Here is a 15,886-nt window from a genome sequence, read left to right as displayed (position 1 = left end):
AATGAGTAAATCAAGGAGAGGCCTCAATATTTGAGCAAAGAACAAGAGAATACAAAAATGAACAAGCAAAATTATAAAATAACCAAATAGGGTGCCTGGGTGGCTTAGTTGGTTAAGCGTCTGCCTTTGGCTTGGGTCATGATTTCAGGGTCCTGGGATCGAGTCCCATGTTGGGCTCCCAGCTCGGCGGGGAGTCTGCTTCTCCCTCTGCCTCAGTCCCTCCCCCTGCTTGTGCTCTCTTTCCCTCTCTCTCAAATAAATAAATAAAATCTTTTTTAAAAATAAATGAAATAACCAAATAGAAGGCCTAAAACTAGAATGTATTCATTAAAATTTAAAGCTCAATGAATGGATTAACCAGGAGACTTAAACAAAGCTGAGCGAATCAGACAGCTGGGTGATAAAATTGGAAAAGTTATCCAAACTGCAGTGCAGACAGACAGATGTAAACTCTGAAATCTGTTAAAATATGTGGACAATGGTGAAAAAAATCTCACGTAAGTTTCCTAAGAGGTCAGAAGAAACCAATAGAGAGGATGGGCAAGAAGCAATCTCCGAGATCCTGGCTGAGAATTTTCTTGAGCTGCTGAAAGACAATGTGAGTTCAAGAAAACCCAACAAATTCCAGGTGGAATTAATATAAACAAGCCCTTAAAGCAGGGGGTGGGGCGCCTGGGTGGCTCAGTCCGTGAAGCATCTGCCTTTGGCACAGATCAGGATCTCAGGGTCCTAGGATGGAGCCCCATGTTGGACTCCCTGCTCAGCGGGGAGTCTGCTTCTCCTTCTCCCTCTGCCCCTCCACTCTGTTCGTGCACTTTTTTTTTTTTTTTTGTCTCTCTCTCTCTCCCTCCCTCAAATAAAATCTTAAAAAAAAAGAAACCCTTAAGGTACTTCATACTGATAACTTCACCAAAAAGAAAAAATCTTAAAATTAGCTGATTAGCTTCAGAGCAAAGGCAGATTTCAACTAAACCAAACAAAAAACAAAAATCGCCCCAAAACCCAGACTGATGGCTGACTGCTCAGAAGCCAAAATGGCAGCCAAGACATGGAGGAATAATGCCTTCAATAAACTCACAGGAAACAGCTGTTATCGTAGAACTCTCCCTTCTACAAAACCATTTTTTTTCAAGTACAAGGGGAAAACACCTGCCTTTTCAGACAAAGAAAGAATGAGAGTTTCACCAATAGACTCTTAAAATAATGGAACTTCTAATGAACATAACTCAGGGATCTGGTCTGTAATGTAGAAAGAGGCAATAGCAAAAATGTTAGTAAATTTAATTGAATTTAAATAAATAAACATTGAGTGTATAAAATGAAGTGGAATTTGTGGTGTTTATAAATAAATAACAGAGAACAACTGAAATCATTGGGAAAGAGAATATCATTTGATGAATGAACAGTTGAGATCAAACTATTCTAAAGTCTTTGTATTGATTGTGAGGAGAGTAACAAAACTGACAAATTTATTCCTTTTAAGGATGCTTATTAAAATAGCTATGGTGGGCGCCTGGGTGGCTCAGTTGGTTAAGCGCCTGCTTTCGGCTCAGGTCATGATCCTGGAGTCCCGGGATCGAGTCCCGCATCGGGCTCCCTGCTCGGCAGGGAGTCTGCTTCTCCCTCTGACCCTCCCCCGTCTCATGTACTCTCTCTCTCTCATTCTCTCTGTCTCAAATAAATAAATAAAATCTTTAAAAAAAAATAAAATAAAATAGCTATGGTAACCATTAGAACAGTAGACATGGATCATATAACATCTAAATTAGCAGAAGGGAAGAAAATGGAACAAAAAACCCCCAAATTCAACCCAAAAGGAGGCAAGGAAAGGAAGAAAAAAAAGAATAGAAAGTATATAATAAAACTGTAGCAGAATAGATATTAATGAACAAAATCCCCAAGTTAAAAGACACATATTGCCATTTGCAACAACGTGGATGGAACTGGCAGGTATTATGCTGAGCGAAATAAGTCAAACAGAGAAAGACATGTATCATATGACCTCCCTGATATGAAGAATTCTTAATCTCAGGAAACAAACTGAGGGTTGCTGGAGTGGGGGGTGGGGTGGGAGGGATGGGGTGGCTGGGTGATAGACACCGGGAAGGGTATGTGCTATGGTAAGTGCTGTGAATTGTGTAAGACTGTTGAATCACAGACCTGTTCCTCCGAAACAAATAATACACTTTATGTTAAAAAAAAAAAAAAAGAAGAAGAAGATACCAGGAAAGGAAGAATGAAGGGGGGGATATCGGAGGGGGAGACGAACCATGAGAGACGATGGACTCTGAAAAACAAACAGGGTTCTAGAGGGGAGGGGCGTGGGAGGATGGGTTAGCCTGGTGGTGGGTATTGAGGAGGGCACATTCTGCATGGAGCACTGGGTGTTATGCACAAACAATGAATCATGGAACACTACATCAAAAACTAATGATGTAATGTATGGTGATTAACATAATAATAAAAAACCTGTTATTAAAAAAAAGACACACATTAAGGTGAATAAAACATTAAGTTCTATGCCGATTATTAAAAAAAAAACTCTAATATAAAGGCACAGAAAGATTAAAAGCCAAAGGATAAAATGAGAGACACCAAGCTAACATCATACAAAGGAAATTGGTTTCATTATATTAATATAAGACAAAACAGACTTTAATATAAGAAATATAGCTAGTAATAAGATTTTTATACATGGCTGAAAGTTCTAATTTGCCAGGAAGATATAAAAAGTCAAACTCTGTATGTTCTTTTAACATAACCTTAAAATATATGAAGCAAAAAGGGACAGAATTACAAGGTGAAATTGACAATCTACCATCAAAGTGGAAGGTTTTATTTAAGCTTTTTGTTTTAAGTAGGCTCCACACCCAGCATGGAGCCCAACACAGGGCTTGAACTCACGACGCTGAGATCAAGACCTGAGCTGAGATCAAGAGTTGGACACTTAACTAACTGAGCCACTGAGGTGCCCCAAAGTGGAAGATTTTTAGTACAACTATTTCAATAATTAATAAACTAAGCAGACAAAAAAAGGCAGTGAGGATACAGTGAATTTGAATAAAACAATTAACAAGTTTGATCAAATAGTCCTGCACAGAACATTCCAACCCCCAGCAGTTATAGAATACACATTCTCTTCAAATGTGCACAGAACATTTATAAAAATTGACCATACTGTGCAGTTTAAAGCAAACTTCAATAAATTTCAGAAGCCTATTATATACATCACCTTCTCTGACCACAATGCAATTGTTAAAAATTCCTAACAAAATATAACTGGAAGGACTTCCCAGGAAGATGGTGGAGTAGGAGGGCCCTAATCTCACCTCGTCCCATGAATACAACTAGGTAACACTCACATCAGAAACTACCTGAAGGTTAGCAGAATAAACCCCACAACTAAACGTAGAGAAGAGGCCACATCAAAGAGGGCAGGAAGGGTGGAGACAAGGTCAGAACTAAATGAACTTGCCCAACCAGCCATGGGAGGGAAGCAACCGAGGGCACAGAGAAGGGAGAGAAACAGACCCCCTACACAAGGGAGCCCACACAGGGAAAACGAATTCCCATAACATTTGGCTTTGAAAACAAGAGGGGCAGAATGTTCTAAGTTCTTAGAACCAGTGGGACTCAAAACCTGGAATTTTAGGGCGCCTGGGTGGCTCAGTTGGTTAAGCGACTGCCTTCGGCTCAGGTCATGATCCTGGAGTCCCGGGATCGAGTCCCACATCGGGCTCCCTGCGCGGCAGGGAGTCTGCTTCTCTGAGCTCTGACCCTCCCCCCCTCTCATGCTCTCTCTCTCTCTCTCTCATTCTGTCTCTCAAATAAATAAATAAAATCTTTAAAAAAAAAAAAAAAAACCTGGAATTTTAAAAAATCAGTGGGCTTGGCTCTGAGAGAGCGGGGTGGGGGGGTGGGGGGCAAGAGGAAACTGAGCCCCTGCCCTTAAAGAGACAGCACAGCATAAAGCCCATGGAGACACAGCAGAGAAGCAGCCCTTTGAAAGGTGCCTGGGGCATATAGGAGGGAGAGTTATTTACTAATCTCAGAGCATGTTCTAGAGGGACAGAAATTGCTGGGGAACTCCTCCAGGAACAAAGGAACTGGCAGGTGCCACTTCCCTCTCCTGCCCCCCAGCATAAACACATAGGCACCTGCAGGACTTGCTACCTAACTTCCTAGCACGACTACTCCACCCCCATGCTCTGCTACATACAATCTGTCCCTCTGGACAGCCTTCCTCAGTCTGGGCACTGCAGAGTCCCTCCCACAGAAGAATGGCAGGGTGCAAAACTTGCTAGCACGGCTGCCCCAACGCACTGCCCCCACCACGCTGTGCTTTGGCTACTACCCTCTGTAATATGCTCTTGGCCAGGGCCGATACAAGGTGATGCCACAGGCCTGACAGTGTGCAAGCAGCCCATACAGTGGCCAGGACCACTCCAATCTGGGGAAGGAAACAGAAATCCAGATCCAGGAGGCACAGAGATCTGCCAACAAAATCAACCCAAGGAAGTTCACACCCGGGCACATAGCAATTAGGATAGCAAAAAGTAGTGATAAAGAGAGAATTTTAAAAGCAGCAAGAGAAAAGAAAGCAGTTACATAGAGGGGAACCCTCATAAGGCTATGAGTGGATTTTCAGCAAAAACTCTGCAGGCCAGAAGGGAGTAGAATGATACCCTCAAAGTGCTGAAAGGAAAAAAATCCGCAGGCAAGAATACTCTATCCAGCAAGGCTGCCATTCAGAATAGAAGGAGAGATAAACAGTTTCTCAAACAAACAAGCATTAAAGGAATTCATGACCACTAAACAGACCCTACAAGAAATGTTAAAGGGGACTCTGAGTGGAAAGGAAAGACCATTAGAAAGACTAAGGAAAGTAGGAAGCACAAACACAGTAAAAGTAAGTGTATCTGTAAAAATCAGTCAAGGGACTCACAAAATAAAAGGATGTGAAGTATGACACCATATACCTAAAATGTGGAGGAGAGAGGAGTGAAGATTGGATTCAAAATTAAGTGACCACCAACTTAATATAGACTGCCATATACAAACCATGTTATATACAAACCTAACGGTAACCACAAATCAAAAACCAGTAACAGATATGCAAAAAATGTAGGGAAAGGAATCCAAGTATATCATTAAAGAAAGTCCATTTATCAATAGAGAAGAGAACAAGAAAAGAAACAAAGAACTACAAAAACAGCCATAAAATAAGTAACAAAATGGTGATAAGTACATAACTATCAATAATTACTTTCAATGTCAATGGGCTAAATGCTCCAATCAAAAGGCATAGGGTGACAGAAAGGATAAAAAAACAAGACCCATCTATATGCTGCCTCCAACAAACTCGTTTCAGACCTAAAGACACATGAATGTTGAAAGTGAAGGGATGGAGAAGCATTTATCATGCAAATAGATATGAAAAGAAAGCTGAAGTAGCAATACTTATATTGGACAAAATAGACTTTAAAACAAAGACTGTAACAAAAGACAAAGAAGGACATTAGATAATCATTCAGGAGACAATCCAACAAGAAGACATAATAATTATAAATACTTATGCACCCAACATGGGAGCACCCAAATACTTAAAGCAGTTTACAACAAACATAGAGGAAATAATTGATAGTAATACAATAATAGTATGGACCTTTAACATCCCACTTACATCAATAGGTTATCCAAACAACATCAACAAAGAAACAGTGGCTTTGAATGACACATTGGATCAGGTAGATTTAACAGACATAGTCAGAACATTTCATCCTAAAACAGAATACACATTCTTTTCAAGTGCACATGGAACATTCTCCAGAATAGATCACATATTAGGGAACAAAACAAGTCTAAGTAAATGCAAGATCAAAGTCATTTCATGCATTTTTTTTTTTTTTTTTTTTTTTTTTTAATAAGTTTTTTTTTTTTTTAAAGATTTTATTTATTTATTTGAGACAGAGAGAATGAGAGAGAGCACATGAGAGGGGGGAGGGTCAGAGGGAGAAGCACACTCCCCGCCGTGCAGGGAGCCCGATGCGGGACTCGATCCAGGGACTCCAGGATCATGACCTGAGCCGAAGGCAGTCGCTTAACCAACTGAGCCACCCAGGCGCCCTCATGCATCTTTTCTGACTACAACGCGATGAAATTAGAAATCAACTACAAGAAAAAAGTCTGGAAAGGGCAGAAATACATGGAGGTTAAATAACATGCTACTAAACAATGAATGGGTCAACCAAGAAATCAAAGAGGAAGTCTAAAAATCCATGAAGATAAGTGAAAATGAAAACACAATGGTCCATAATCTTTGGGATACAGCAAAAGCTGTTCTAAGAGGGAATTTTATAGCAATATAGGCCTACCTCAAGAAGAAAGGAAAAACTCAAACAACCTTACACCTAAAGGGGTTAGAAAAAGAACAAACAAAACCCAAAACCAGTAGAAGGAAGGAAATAGTAAAGATTAGAGAAGAAATAAATGGAAACTAAAAACAACAACAAAACAAAAACCACAATAGAACAGATCAATAAAACCGGGACCTAATTTTTTGAAAAGATAAACAAAATGGATAAACCTTTAGTCACTCATCAAAGAGAGAGAGAGAAAGAGAGAGAGAGAACTCAGGCAAAATCAGAAATGAAAGAGGAGAAATAACTGACGCTACAGAAATATGAACAATTATAAGAGAATATGATGAAAAACTATAGCCAACAAATTGCACAACCTAGAAGAAATTCCTAGAAACATATAACCTACCAAAACTGAAACAGGAATAGAAAATTTGAACAGACCAATTACCAACAATGAAATTGAATCAGTAATCGAAAAACTTGCAACAAACAGAAGTCCAGGACCAGACGGCTTCACAGGTGAATTCCACCAAACATTTGAAGAAGCATGAATACCTTTTCTTCTCAAACTATTCCAAAAAATAGGAGAAGGAAAACTTCCAAATTCATTGTATGAGCTCTGCATTACCCTGATACCAAAACCAGATAGAGACACCACAAAAAAAGAGAACTAAAGGCCAATATTTCTGATGAACATAGATGCAAAAATCCTCAACAAAATGCTTTTAAACCAAATCCAACAATACATTAGAAAAAAATCATTCACCACGATCAAGTGGAATTTATTCCGGGGATGCAAGGGTAGTTCATTAATTGCAAATCAATCAATGTGATACATCACATTAGTAAGAGAAAGGATAAGGGACACCTGAGCAGCACAGCTGGTTAAGCATCTGACTCTTGGTTTCAGCTCAGGTTGTGATCTCAGGGTCCTGAGACAGAGCCCTCTATTGGGCTCTGCACTCATCGGGGAGTCTGCTTGAGATTCTCCCTCTCCCTCCTGCCCCTGCACTATCTCTCTCTCTCACTCTGTCTCATAAATGAATGAAAGAATGAATGAATGAATGAATGAATGAATGAATAAATATCTTTTAAAAAAGATGAAGGATAAGAACCCTATGATCATTTCAACAGATGAAGAGAAAGCATTTGGCAAAGTACAACATCGATTCACGATAAAAACATTCAACAAAATAGGCTTAAAGGGAATATAAACACAATAAAAAATAAAAATTCAACACAATAAAGACCATATATGAAAAACCCACAGCAAACCTCATACTCAATGGGGAAACACTGAGAGCTTTCCCCCTAAAGTCAGGAACAAGACAAGGATGTCCACTCTCACCACTTTTATTCACCATAGTACTGGAAGTCCTAGCCACAACAATCAGATGAGAAAAATAAATAAAAGGCATCCAAATTGGTAAGGAAGAAGTAAAACTTTCACTATTTGCATCTGACATGATACTAGTTAGAGAAAACCATAAACTCACCACCAAAAAAAATGCTAGAACTGATAAATGAATTAAATAAGGTTGCAGGATACAAAATCAATGTACAGAAATCCACTGCATTTCTAAACAATAATAATGAAGCAACAAAGAGAAATTAAGAAAGCAATCCCATTTACAATTGCATCAAAAATAATAAAATACCTAGGAATAAACTTAACCAAGGAAGTGAACAACCTGTACTCTGTAAACTATAAAACATTAATGAAATAAATTGAAATGACACAAACAAATGGAAAGATATGACATGGTCATGAATTGGAAGAACATTGTTAAAATGCCCATACTACCCAAAGCAATCTACAGACTTAATGCAATCCCTATAAAAATACCAACCACATTTTCCACAGAACTGGAACAAATAATCCTAAAATTTGTATGGAACCACAAAAGCCCCCCAATAGTCAAAACAATCTTGAAAACGAAAAACAAAGCTGGAGGTATCACAATCCCAGATTTTAAGATATACTACAAAGCTATAGTAATCAAAACAATATGGTACTGGCACTAAAATAAACACATAGATCAATGGAACAGGATAGAAAGCCCAGAAACAAACCCAAGATTATATGGTCAATTAATCTTCAACAAAAGAGGCAAGAATATGCAACGGGAAAAAGTCTCTTCAACAAATGGTGTTGGGAAAACTGCACTGCTCCATGCAAAAGAATGAAACTGCACCACTTTCTTATACCATGCACAAAAATAAACTCAAAATGGATTAATGACCTAAATGTGAGACCTGAAACCATAAAAATCCTAGAAGAGAGCACAGGCAGTAATTTCTCTGACATGGGCCGTAGCAACATCTTACTAGATATGTCTCCTGAGGCAAGGAAAACAAAGGCAAAAATAAACTATTGGGACTACATCAAAATAAAAAGCTTCTGCACAGTGAACAAAACAATCAACAAAACTAAAAGACAACGTACTGAATGGGAAAAGATATTTGCAAAGGACACATCCGATAAAGGGTTAGTATCTAAAATATACAAAGAACTTGCACAACTCAGTACCCTCACAACAAATAATCCAACTAAAAATGGACAGAAGACATGAACAGACATTTCTCCAGAGAAGACATACAGATGGCCAACAGACACATGAAAAGATGCTAGGCATCACTCATCCTCAGGGAAATATAAATCAAAACTACAAATGAGACATCACCTCACACTTGTCGTAATGGCTAAAATCAACAACACAAGAAACAACAGGTGTTGGTGAGGATGTGGAGAAAGGGGAACCCTCTTACACCTTTGGTGGGAATGCAAACTGGTGCAGCCACTCTGGAAGACAGTATGGAGGTTCCTCAAAAACTTAAAAATAGAACTACCCTGTGATCCAGTAATCACATTACTGGGTATTTACCCCCAAAATATGAAATACTAATTTGAAAGGATATATGCATCCCTACATTTATGGCAGCATTATTTACAGTAGCCAAACTATGGAGGCAGCCCAAGTGTCCATCAATAGATGAACAGATAAAAAAGATTTGGTCTATATACACAATGGAATATTACTCAGCCATAAAAAAGAATGAAATCTTGCCATTTGCAACAACATGGATGGAGCTGGGTAGTATAATGCTAAGCAAAATAGGTCAGTCAGAGAAAGACAAATACCATATGATTTCACTTATATGCAGAATTTAAGAAACAAAACAAACAAAGGAGAACAAAGAGGCAAACCAAGAAACTGACACTTGACTAGAGAGAACTGATGGTCACCAGAGGAGAAGCGGGTGGGGGGATGGGTGAAATAGGCAATGGGGATTAAAGAGCACACTTGTTGTGATGAGCACTAATGTAGAGAATTGTTCAATCACTCTATTGTACACCTGAAACTAATAAAACACTGTATGTTAACTAAACTAGAATTAAAATTAAAACCTTAAAAAAATATCACTAGAAGAACCCTATGTTTGGAAATATTAAATATATATAACACATCATCATGGATATTAAAAATATTTAGAACTAAATAATAATGGAAATATTACAGGGGCGCCTGGGTGGCTCAGTTGGTTAAGCGACTGCCTTCGGCTCAGGTCATGATCCGGAGTCCCGGGATCGAGTCCCACATCAGGCTCCCTGCTCGGCAGGGAGTCTGCTTCTCCCTCTGACCCTCCTCCCTCTCATGCTCTCTGTCTCTCATTCTCTCTCTCTCAAATAAATAAATAAAATCTTTAAGAAAAAATAATGGAAATATTACATACTAAGAACTGTGAGACGTAGGTAAATTGTACTGAGAAGGGAATTCGTAAATTTGTTACATTAACAAAGACAGCTCAAAGTGAAGAAGCAAAGTATCAATCTTAACTTTTCCAAGAAGAAAAAAATAAATCCAAGGGAACAGATGGACATAATAAACATAAAAGAAATTATTGAAATAGAAATTAAATTATAATAAAGAGGATCAATGAGTTTATAAGATGGTTCTTTGTAAATCTCTGGCAAGATTAATCAAAGTAGTCAGAAAGCATGAATAGAAATGAGAAGAGGGACATAATCATAGATTCTAGGGAGAGTAAACAGATAATATTATAAATTTTATGACAATAATTTAAAGATTTACATGAAGTGGATATATTCCTAGACAACTATGACTTAATCGGAATAGAAAACCTTAATATCCCTATAACCGTCAGAGAAATTATAAGTAAAAATCTCATCAGAAAGAAAACACCAAGCCCAGATGTTCAACAGGAGATTTAAATCAAATCTTCAAGGATCAGAGAATTCCAATCTTACACTAAATCTTCCAGAGAATAAACAGGAAGGATTACTTCCTAACTCATTTTATGAAACTAGCAAAACCACAGAGCAAGATCAGAGAAAGTACGAGAAAGGAAAAGTGAAGGCCAACCTCAGTCTCAAAGAGAGACACGTCAACAATAAACATATTTGAAAACAAAATCAATCAGTGGATATACTGGAAAAGATAACACTTTGTGTTGGGCTTTTGGGCTTTTCTCAGTAACACTCACTTGGCTTAATATTAGAAACCAGTATATTCACCACTTTAACATTTTGATGGAAAAAAACAGAATTATCTTAACGGAGTTAGAAAAAGCACTTCATAAAATGTTATCTCCGTTTATGTTAAGTCCCCTTAACAAATTAGGAATAGAAGGGAATTTCTTTAGGGGCCCCTGGTTGGAAGAACATGTGACTCTTGATCTCAGGGGTCATGAGTTTGAGGCCCACATTGGTGTAGAGATTACTAAAAATAAATAAATAAACTTAAAAAAAAAAAAAAGAAGGGAAATTCTTTAATTCCATAAATAGAATCCACAAAAACTCATAGCAAGGGTCACCTGGTGGCTCAGTCAGTTAAGCATCCGACTCTTGATTTTGGTTCAGGTCATGATCTCAGTGTCCTGGGGTCGAGCCCACATTGGGCTCCGTGCTCAGTGGGGAGTCTGCTTATCCCTCTCCTCTGCTCCTCCCCCTGCTCTCTCTCTCAAATAAATATATAAAATCTTAAAAAAAATAAAATAAAACCTCACAGCAAATATTATGCCTAGTGGTGAAATGTTGTAGCATTCCCCTTTAAGATCGGACAAGATAAGGGTACCTGTCATTACTTTATTCAACATCAAACCTCAATTTCTAGCCAGTGTGGCAAGAAAAAAACAGTGATAAAATGCATTTAAAAAACAACAACACTGAGAAGGAATAAATAAAACTATTATAAATTTGTAGATGATGACTATGTAACAGCAAATCCAAAAGAGTGCAGAGCTGAATTATTGCAATTAATAAGTTAATTTAGCAGAGATACTTGATACAAAATCAATAAACAGAAATCAATTCCATTTCCACAGAAAATACAATTTTAAAATATCGTTTATACTAGGAGCCCGAAATTAAAATGCCTAGGAATGAATCTTAAAGACATGAGACTTATTTTAAAGGTAAGGATTACAAAATGTCACTGAAAGACATTAAAGGCATACAGAAATGGAAAGATGAAGTGTTCTTGGGCAGGAACACTCACTGCATAACGATGACCCATTGTCCTCAAATTGAACTATAGTCACTGCAAATATAACCAAAATCCCAACACATTTCTTCTCCTACAAATGGATTCTTAAATTTATGTAAAATAGTAAGAGCCAAGAATCCTGGAGACAGTCTTAATGACAATGAACAAGGCGGGGACTTGCCCTGTCAGATATCGAGAATTAGGACAAAACTAGAGTAATTAGGACTTTGTCATACAATGCAACAGCAGACAAGGGGCTACTGAATGCAAAAGATAAAACCACAAATCTTTTAGGAGAGGGCACAGGAGAGCATCATTAGGCTCTCAGGGTGGAAAGGGATTTATTTAACAAGACAAAAGAATGCGACAAAAAAGATGAACACATTGGGCTACGGGATGATGCAAACATACTGTAAATGGGTGGGAAGTCAGGCCACACAATGGGAGACTGTATTTGCAATATATACAACTAGCACAGGATTAGACCCAGGATATATCAAATATCAAAAAGAAAAGATTCTAAATATCAGAAAGGAAAAAATAAAGTCTGCTAAAAAGTGGGCAAGAGCTCTGTACGGGCAAAGAAGGGGAAACACAGAAACCCACCAGGAACATAAAAAGATGACTTTATTCATCCACTTTATTCATGATCAGAGGAATGCCAAATACTGACCACATGAGATACCACTACACGGACAACACTGGAAGGCACCTCAGAGGAATCCCATCATTGTCTCCATTCAGGGATAAGGAAATAGGGGTCAAAGGACAAGAACTCTGTGTTTATCCTATCATGCTGACCAGTAGATCCTATGAAGCCGTACCTGGTAGAGGTACGGCCACTGCCATCACTATATCCTGTATCAGCCACGTACTCTGATGCTGGCCTCTGAGATCTTACCCACCCTGGAGAGGGGCCAGTCCCCCAACCAGCCTCTCCCAGGGCTGGCTGACCTGTTCCTAGAGGTGCTAAGGGACTTGCCTTTGAGCATGCCTTTCCTATGCAAACTAATCAAACCAGAGTCCATGTCTCTAACCACCTCCTCCATCTGGCTCTCACACTCCAGACCACTATCCACCTGCTCTAATCACTCCAGGGCCAGGAACCAAAAAACTAGAGACAGTCCCTCTGGCCCCAGAGCCTGCTGAAATCATTCAAAGGAGTCCATCCTCATCCCGCTGACCCTGTCTTGACAATTCTGTTCCATGGAAACCACAATAAAGGCTCCTGCCCACATTTTCCCTTTGTTCCCTCTGCCTGATTGACCCTAGTGCCTCCCTGTGTGGCCCCATGGGACATGGCGTGTCTTGTCGTCTTAGAATCTATGAGTACAACCAACTACCTTTCCAATGGCAGTCATTTTCCACTGAGTCTCGGTTGGCCCTGACACACGTAAATAATAATAAGACTGACGTTTTGAAACATGCCCGCGTGTCCTTGGATGGCCAGACCTACCAGCGGAGGTGGACCACGGAGCAGCTACGTTCAGAAACATCTCTGCTTCTGCCCCACCTCCTCCTAGCGCTTCCTTTTCTTGCCTCAGTTCCTCAGTGAGCCAAAGTTCTTGTGAATGTGGAAAACTGGCCCCTTCGTAAAGAACACCTGGAAAATCCACTTAAAACATCCCACAGTGCTCTCCTGGAGTTCCCTAAAGCAGGAGGATCATCATCCTCGCAAAGGCTCTTGAATTCATTGGCAAATCGATGCATCCTTGATGGGGGGGGCCATTTCCTCTCTGCTCCCAGGGCTAGATCAGTGAGCAAGGTAGGGGTAGCATTAAGCAAGACCACCCCTAAACTCAAGGAAGGGGTCGAATTGGCTCTCCTGGACACAGCTGACACCCAAAGGCCAAGGGTTACACAGAGGGACCATGACCCCCCCTCCCCCGCAGGCTTCCAGGTGGGGCTGGTGGTTGAGATTCTGACGATGGCAGATCTGTGGGGCGAGGCAAAGGTGACGTGACTGGGGGACCGTGCACCAACCCATTTACCCAGAGGCCGATGCTCTGGCCGGGAGAGCCTGGCGCTGGATAGTCGAGGTGCACAGGGGAACAGACCATTGCCGATCCAGGCTGTCCCACGGCTAGGATGGCACAGACGGCATCGGGCGGGTGGGGATTTAGTGACTTGCACATGGCACAGCTGGATAATCTGAGACAAGGAGTAAGTGGTAGAAATAAGATGTAAGAGGCCCATTAGACCCCCTCCGCTTCCCAGGCTTAAAGAGATTTCACAGTCAGAGTGGCAAAGGGAGCTCGGATCTGCTATTATCGCAGAGAACATTATTTACCACTTACTGAGTGCTTTTCACACACGGGGCACCAAATGGAAAATAAAACAAAAAGAGACCCCGTCTGGTGAACCGAGGGAAGGGCAGAACTCAAGTTATCACCGGTGTCCAAGGGCCTGGAACCTTAACCAGCTGTTTTCATTTTGAATTGAACCAATGAACCCATCATCGGGGAAAAATACGAAAAAGATGACAAACATGGAGTCCCCAACAGCCTGGGAGGCTGGAAGAAACTAGAACAACGGTATTACCTGTTGGTGACATGGTCAACGAGATGCTGTTTGAACGTGAGGCTCCACCTCTTAATTAGATTCAGCAGAGACGCTTTCAGGGGTCGGAGGTCAATTTTCATCCAGCCGTCGAACACCTTGATGGGCTCCAGCCTACACACTTCTTCGTAGAGCCTTTCGTAGGAGTCAATCTGCGCTTTAAACTGATGGAGAAGGGGAGGACGATTCTCTGGAATGCCATCTTCTGTGTGGGCTTCCATCTCCTCGGGGGTGAGGACACGCCCATACAACAGAAACTGGCTCAGGATCTCCCTCCGGTCCTCCACGTAGAGGTAGGAATACTGGCTGAAGGCACTCCGATAGCCACAGCAGAGGGCCATCATGCTCTGAACCCTGTCCAGGAGCGTGCGCCTCATGCTTGCCAAAGGGGCCATGCCCTCCACGTCCACCTGGAGGAGGGGCGAGGCGACAGCAGGCCGGTTATGGCCACGCTTCGCAAGAAGTTTGCAGATTGGGCTGGAAGGCAGGGTGGTTGCTGATTCAGTACCTGGTAGTGGGGAGAGCCGTTCTGGGGGGGGAAGCCGTGGCACCAGAGATGATATTCCAAAAATGCTGGTGACCAGACCCTCAACAGCATCATAGAAACCACCCTTCACTCCATACTCCAGGGGCGGAGAGAAAACTAATTCTGGTATGGCTAAGCTCAGCTGGGCTTCAAATATCGGGGTGAGGCCTGCCTTACACTCTGAAAAACAAGGAAAGCACGTATGCACCAAACAAAGAAGAATGGTTAAAATGGGCGAAGGGCAGTAGCCATTTTTTTAAGGCTCTCAGGACATTTCTTTCCTTGCTATCAGCTGTTTGGGTAGAGGAAAACGGAAATGTAAAATTTGCTACCCCCCCCCCCCGCCCCCCGAAAAGGTGAAGGTAACAGTCTTGCCGTGTTTACCAACAGGGGAACCACTGACATTTTGAATAGGTCAGTTCTTGTGCTGGGCTGTGCTGGGCATTGCAGGACATTTACCCTCCTGTCCTCGGAGGGCACATCCCAGTGACTGAACAACCCAAGCCATTCCCCTTCCACATTCCCAAATGCCTGGGTCGGGGGAGCGAGGTGGGCGGAATGGCCTCTAGTTGTGAGAACAGGTTGATTTTGCAAAGCTCATTTCTCAGAAGCAGCTAATTTCTCCCTAGGCACAACCCATGCAATCCCACCGGTAGCCACTAGGTGCGCTGTGGTGCGCTTGTCAGTAGTTGGGTTGGCAGGAAAAACAAGGTTACCACCCGGCCCGTTCTGATCTTTTTCCACGAAAACAGAACTTCTTTTAATTCTGTAGTCCTAGAGTGATAAAAAATTTAAAAACAGCATAAATAATTAACAGGTCCCTGATTACTTGCTAGACTAACTTGCCTTGCTAAATTTAAATCAAAATATAACAGCAAGATGTTGCAAGTACAAGATTAGTGCTTAAACTTTTATTAATAACTGCTTATATT

General features: G+C 40.8%; 1 protein-coding gene across 1 annotated transcript in view; it reads right to left on the bottom strand.

The window, feature by feature from the left end:
• DNAH9 (dynein axonemal heavy chain 9) overlaps positions 1-15,886 on the bottom strand; it is a 357,089-nt gene that overhangs the window by 283,864 nt on the left and 57,339 nt on the right. The window contains 3 exon segments of the mRNA XM_021694498.1: positions 14,411-14,838; positions 14,937-14,966; positions 14,968-15,134. Coding sequence (XP_021550173.1) covers positions 14,411-14,838; positions 14,937-14,966; positions 14,968-15,134 — 625 coding nt within the window.

This window comes from Neomonachus schauinslandi, chromosome 15 (genome assembly GCF_002201575.2).
Source record: "Neomonachus schauinslandi chromosome 15, ASM220157v2, whole genome shotgun sequence".
Classification (NCBI taxonomy): Eukaryota; Metazoa; Chordata; class Mammalia; order Carnivora; family Phocidae; genus Neomonachus; species Neomonachus schauinslandi.
Note: the sequence above shows the minus strand (reverse complement) of the source record. Positions and strands in the feature narration are given on the sequence as shown.